The sequence below is a fragment of the Heterodontus francisci genome, chromosome 22 (assembly GCF_036365525.1).
Source record: "Heterodontus francisci isolate sHetFra1 chromosome 22, sHetFra1.hap1, whole genome shotgun sequence".
Lineage (NCBI taxonomy): Eukaryota > Metazoa > Chordata > Chondrichthyes > Heterodontiformes > Heterodontidae > Heterodontus > Heterodontus francisci.
Genome location: NC_090392.1, coordinates 39,956,953 through 39,963,438, shown reverse-complemented (window position 1 = coordinate 39,963,438; position 6,486 = coordinate 39,956,953). Strand labels below are relative to the sequence as shown.

The 6,486-nt window shown below is 45.6% G+C and overlaps 1 protein-coding gene across 2 annotated transcripts; it reads right to left on the bottom strand.

Moving 5' to 3' along the window:
* Positions 1 to 1,651: 1,651 nt before the first annotated feature.
* Positions 1,652 to 4,052, bottom strand: LOC137381604 (zinc finger protein 239-like). 2 transcript variants are annotated; one of them, XM_068054308.1, is made up of 2 exons: positions 4,001 to 4,052; positions 1,652 to 2,717 (listed from the first exon to the last, which is right to left on the bottom strand). In XM_068054308.1, exon 2 carries the CDS (start codon positions 2,365 to 2,367, stop codon positions 1,777 to 1,779), a length of 591 nt encoding a protein of 196 aa, XP_067910409.1. In that variant the 5' UTR covers positions 2,368 to 2,717; positions 4,001 to 4,052; the 3' UTR covers positions 1,652 to 1,776. The 2 variants fall into 2 exon arrangements, with proteins under 2 accessions (XP_067910409.1, XP_067910410.1); XM_068054309.1 differs by lacking the exon at positions 4,001 to 4,052 and adding an exon at positions 3,779 to 3,992.
* Between the last annotated feature and the right edge of the window lie 2,434 nt (positions 4,053 to 6,486).

Genomic DNA, 6,486 nt, shown 5'->3' with positions numbered 1-6,486 from the left:
TTTTATGGGTTTGGCGAGGTGTCCCAAAGTTGAATAGTTGGATGCCAGTTGAAGTCTTTCCGGGCAAGGTTGATGAACGGTCTGTGAGGGGTAGGCGTTCGAGGCAATTTAACTGCAGCAGGCTTCACATAGGTCTTCCATCAGGGCTGTAGCAACAGGTGACTGTTCTCTGTTACACATTGGATGCAGAAGTCTTTTTAAAAGAGAGACAAGATTTCTGCAAGCATTCAGGGTTTCTTAAAATGCCGAAGGCAACAGCACCACTTCATGCAAGCTTTTGCTTTTTTTTGAGAGTAAGGATTCTTTACAGAGAAGAAATACTTTTTCTGGGTCTTCTTTTGAACTCCAGTCCAGAATCATATTTCAGAACACCTGCTTTTTGCCCAAACTCACTAGCTTTTAAAGTCCCAAGCCGAAAGCAAAACCTTCCGGAACAGGTCACATGTCCAGACATAAAGTCTCAGTTGTCACTCAAAGAGTAGCTCTGAGGAGGTCAAACCTGGTTTCCTTGAAATTACTGGCTTTCCAGTTCTTGTATACAAGTTCAGCTCCTCTGTTGAACTTCCTTTCAAAACATCCACAAAGATCAACTATTTTGCAGGTGTCTCAATGCCCACTGAAAATCTTTTTCAGTTTTCAAAAACACAGAATCCTAAGCTTTGATATGAAAACAATATCCTTGTTACACTCGTGATTTGTACAGTTCTAGCACAACCGCTCTCTTGACTTTCATTGACTTCAGTGTAATTGAAACTGACAGTTGGAACTTATCAGAATTTGAAAGATGTTTACAAATGATTTGAGGGTTTCACAGAGCAGTACAGCAGCAAACTGGCAGCTCAAGAGTCTCATCAACCTGGGCTTTGTAAAAAATATTCTTTAACGGGATGTGTCGCTGGCAAGGCCAGCATTTGTTGCCCATCCCTAATGGCCCTTGACAACAGAGTGGCTTACTAGGCCATTTCAGAGGGCAGTTAAGAAGACTGCGGGTCTGGAGTCACATGTAGGCCAGACCGGGCAAGGATGGTAGATTTACTTCCCTAAAGGACATTAGTGACCAATTGTTTTTTTTTTACAACAATGATAGTTTCATAGCAGTATTACTAAGACTAGCTCTCAATTCCAGATTTCTATTAATTAATTGCATTTAAATCTCACGTGACCCGGGGTATTAGCCTGGGCCTCTGGATTACTAATTCAGTGATAATACCTCTATGCCACCGCCTCCCCATTTAAGGCTGGATAGACAGTTTTTTGCTCTCTCAGGAAACCAAGGGATATGTCGAGCAGGCGAGAAAGTGGAGTTGAAGCCTGAGGTCAGCCATGATCATATTGAATGGCGGAGCAGGCTCAATGAGCCATATGGTCTGCTCCTATTTCCTGTGGGGCACACACTAAGTCCAGTAGCTAAAAGCGATTAACCAACTGGGTTTTGTGTTTAGTGTTACCAATACCTTCCCTGGATCACAAGACAGGGAGAGGCACTCTGGAAGATATGGGGAGCTGGGACTTGTCAATGAGAGTAACTGAAGGTAAATAAACTGAAATAATCTAGAGTTAGAAAGGAGAAAAGGCCTAAAAATGCAGCCGTTGGTAACAGGACATCAATTAGTCTCCTCTTGTAGAAATAAAGAACACAACACACCATGTGTTTCCAGTAAAACTGATTTATTTAACAACGATCCAGAATATTAAACTCCAGCCCAGTTAGAGGGGTTATTAACATCAACAGAAACAAACAAAGGATGTGCTAACAGCAGAATCCAATCTCTGTAGTCACATGTGAACTCGCTGGTGTGTCAGCAAGTGAGATGATCGAGAAAATCCTTTCCCACACACAGAGCAGGTGAATGGCCTCTCCCCAGTGTGAACTCGCTGGTGTCTCAGCAGATTGGATGACTGAGAAAATCCCTTCCCACACACAGAGCACGTGAATGTCTTCTCCCCAGTGTGAACTCGCTGGTGTCTCACCAAGTTGGATGAAGAAGTGAATCCCTTCCCACACAGGGAGCAGGTAAGCGGTCTCTCCCCGGTGTGAACTCGCTGATGTTGAATGAGGTGAGATGACTGTCTGAAGCTCTTCTCACAGTGAGAGCAACTGAACGGTCTCTCGTCAGTGTGAACAAGCTGGTGTTTAATTAGATCTGGTGAGATTTTAAAGCAGTTCCCACAGTCAGAGCATTTAAAAGGCCTCTCGTCAGTGTGAATTCGCTGGTGTAACAGAAGGCTGGACGACAGAGCGAATCCCTTCCCACATACGGAGCAGGTGAACGGCCTCTCCCCAGTGTGACTGCGCCGATGAGTTTCCAGCTGGGATGGACAACTGAATCCCTTCCCACATTCCCCGCACTTCCATGGTTTCTTCATGGTGCGGGTGTCCTTGTGTCTCTCCAGGTTGGACAATCAATTGAAGCCTCATCCACACACAGAACACATGTACGGATTCACCCTGCTGTGAACAGTGCAAAGTTTTTTCAGGCTGTGTAACTAGTTAAAGCTCTTTCCACACTCAGTGCACTGGAACACTCTCACTCGGGTGTGTGTGTCTCGGTGCTTTTCCAGTCACACTGATGTTGAAATATTCTCCCGCTAAAGAACAAACATTTCTCCTTCCACATTCAAAGGCTGGTGATAGTCAGGTATCGAGTGACTCTGTCAGATCTTGATGTGATGCTTGGTTTGAGTTTCCTGTCTGCAAATCATCCCCTTCCATTACTCTGTAAAAGGAGTTTACAAAAGTCATCACTGTCAGTACAGGATAGTAATTCAGAACAGACAATTCTAGTTTCTATAGAATATATTTTTCCCTTGTTTCCCAAAGTTGTAAATTCCCATCCCACACACTCTCCCTCCTTCTGCTGAAATCCAAACTCATTGCACCATCTCCAACATTTTTCTTTCAGACAACTTTCCTCTCCTCCTCTGAAGGTTCTGACGCTGGTTGGGTTCAGTTCTACACTCACTGATTCCCCCTCTCGCTCCTTCCCTGAAGGTGCTGACTCTGTGTAGACGTGCTCTCTCCCCTCCTCCAACACTCTGGCCCTCCCTGTCTATTGTAATATCTCCCAGTTTTGGTGATGGTCTCTTCCTGACAATTCTCCATTTCTCCTTCTTATACAGATTCTGCCTGACCATTACCATTTCATAGAATCATACAGCACAGTAGGAAGTCTATGCTGGCTCTCTGAAACAGCAATCCAATTCATCCCATTCCTATACATTTTCCTCATAGCCTTGGAAAATTTCCACTTTGAAGTTTTTATCTAATGATAGGTGAATTTCCCATTCGGAGAGCTGGTGCAGATGATGGGCTGAATGGCCTCCTTCTGCACTGTAACAATTCTGTGATTCTGTAATTCCCTTTTGAACATTTTTATTGAGTCTGCTTCCTCCACCCTTTCAGGCAATGCATCCAGATCTGCCTAAAAACATTTCTCCTCACTTCTCCCCCCAACAAACCCCAGTGATTTTGGCCAATTAATTTAAATCTCTGTACTCTAGTTACTGGCCCTCCTGCCTGTGGAAACAGTTTCTCCCTCTCTGCTCTAGGAAGATCCCTCAGAATTGTGAATGCCTCTATTAAATCTTCCATTCACCTTCTCCACTCTCAGAACAATACCAGCTTCTCCAGGGAACTGAAATCCCTCATCCCTGGTGTCATTCCAGTAAATCTCATCTGCACCCTCTCCAAGGCCTTGATGTCCTTTCTTAAGCCTGGTAGCTGGAACTGGACACATTACTCAAGCTGAGATCAAACTAGTGATTTATAAAGGTTTACCAGAAGCTCCTTGTCTTTGTATTCTCTGTTTCTATTTGTAACGACAAGGATCCAGTATGCTTTTTAAACAGCTTTATCATTGTGTTCTGTCACCTTCAAAGATTTGTATAATACACCTCCAGGTCTCTCCAATCCCACAATCCAATTAAAATTTTAACCACTGAATTTATTTTCCGCTCCTCAATCTTCCAAAATGTACAACAGTATTTTTAACCCACTTACTGGAACCGCGCTCGCTGCCTCTGCCGGTCGCGCATGCTCCGATCACAACACCGGTCCGGCTGATTGACGGGAGCTCCAGACCAATAGAAAAAGCAGGAACGGGGCAGGAGGCCCACCCCTCCCCGCTTGTGATACGTCCTCCAACCAATCGAAGAGTGCAGGGCGGGGCTTGTGGCACGGGGGCGGGTCCTCCAGTCCCGGCTCCTGTTTCTACTGGTCCGGAGCTGCCGTCAATCACCCGGGTATTGTGAGCTGACAGTTGAGAGGTTGCTGGTGGCAGCAGGTTGGTCAATCCCAAGGGAGGGGGTGGGGTAGAGGAGTTTACAAATACCGAGGGCGGCCCCGGACCCGAATATGTTGCCGACTGGCACAATCCAAGGTCCAGGACTACCTGCTGAGGGGCGCACTAAAGCTTGGGGCAGCCACAGTAAAGGCTCAATGGGGAAATACCACTGACTCGATTCATCAGGACCTGAACATTATCAGCCTTTGAATGTGAAAGGAGAAATGTTTGTCTGTTTTGTCTGCTCGAAAACATAGCAAACATCAGTGTAACTGGAAAAGCACTGAGACATGTACACCTGAGTGAGAGTATTCCAGTACACTGACTATGGAAAGAGCTTTAACCAGTTACACAACCTGAAAAACCATCGCTCCATTCACAACGGGGAGAAACGGTGCATGTGATCTGTGTGTGCACGAGGCTTCAACCGACCGTCCAATCTGGAGAGACACAGCCACACCACAGAGAAACCTTGCAAATGCGGGGTCTGTGGGAAGGGATCCAGCTCCCCATCCTGGCTGGAAACTCACCGAAGCAGTTACATTGAGGAGAGGCCGTTTACCTGCTCTGTGTGTGGGAAGGGATTCATGACATCATCCAGTCTCCAGAAACATCAATGTATTTACACTGGGGAGAGGCCGCTCACCTGCTGTGGCAGGGATTCACACAGTCATCCATCCTGCTGAGACACCAGCGAGTTCACAAGTGACTGCAGGGGTTGGATTCTGCTGTTATTGCTGCTGTTAATCACATCCAACAACAACTTGCCTTCATGTAGCACTTTTACCATCGTAAAACATCCCAAGGAAAAATATCAAACAAAATTTGACAATGAGCGACATAGAGGGAAATTTGGGCAGATGACCAAAAGCTTGGCCAAAAAGATAAATTTTAAGGAGCATCTTAAAGGACGAGAAAGAGGCTCAGAGGCGGAGAAGTTGAGGAAGGGAACTCCAGAGGGTAGGGACTAAACAGCTAAAAGCACGGCCGCCAATGGTGGAGCAAACAAAATATGGGATGCGCAAAAGGCCAGAATTGGAAGAGGGCAGATATTTTGGAGGATTGTAGGGCTGGAGAAGATTACAGAGATAGGGAGGGGTGGGAACCTGCAGGGATTGAAAATCAGGATGAGAATTTTAAAATCAAGGTGTTGCTTGACCGGGAGCCAATGTAAAGTAGCAAACACATGGGTTATAGGTGAATGGGATTTGGTGTGTGTTAGGATACGGGCAGTGGAGTTTTAGATGACCTCAAGTTTACAGAGGATAGAATACGGGTAGGCGGCCAGGATTGTGTTGGAATAGTCAAGTCTAGAGGTACAAAAACACAGCTGAGGTTTTCAGCAGCAAATGAGCTGAGGTAGGGGCAGAGCCGGTTGATGTTACAGAAGTGGAAATAGGCAGTCTTGGTGCTGGTGCAAGGGTTGGAAGCTCATCTGGGAATCAAATATGACAACACATTTGCAAAAAGTCTGGTTTAGTTTCACAGTTGCTAAGGAGAGGAATGGACTCAGCAGCTAGGGAATGGCTTCAGTCTTCCAAATATTTAACTAAAGGAAATTTTTGCTCATGCACCACTGGATATCAGACAAACAGTCTGACTTTAGCAAAAGTGGAGGAGGCAAGAGAGATGGTGGTGAGGTAGAGCTGGGTGTCATCAGTGTATATATGAAAATTGATGCTGTCTTCACAGATGATGTCACCGAGGGGCAGCAAGTAGCTGTGAAATAGGAAGGGTCCAATAATAGATCTTTGAGGGACACTAGAGGTAACAGTGGGGGCGTGGGAAGAGAAGCCATAGCAGGTGATATTCTGCCTATGATTAGTAGATAAGCAAGGAACCAGGACAATGCAGTCCCACCCAGCTGGACAACAGTGGAAAGGTGTTGAAGTTGGATGGTGTGATCAACCATGCTGCAGACAGGTTGAGAAGGATAAGGAGGGATAGTTTACCTTAGTCACAGTCACAGGGGATGTCATTTGTGACTTTGATAGTTGTTGTTTTGGTATTGTGATATCTGATTGGAGGGATTGAAACATGGAGTACCAGGAAAGATAGGCATGGATTTGGGAGATGGCCAAACATTCAAGGGCTTTAGTGAGAAAAGGAAAGTTGGAGATGGGCGGTAGTTTGTAAGGCCAGTGGAGGAAAAGGTTTTTTTTTGAGGAGGGGTTGATGATGGCAGATTTGAAAGAGAGAGGGA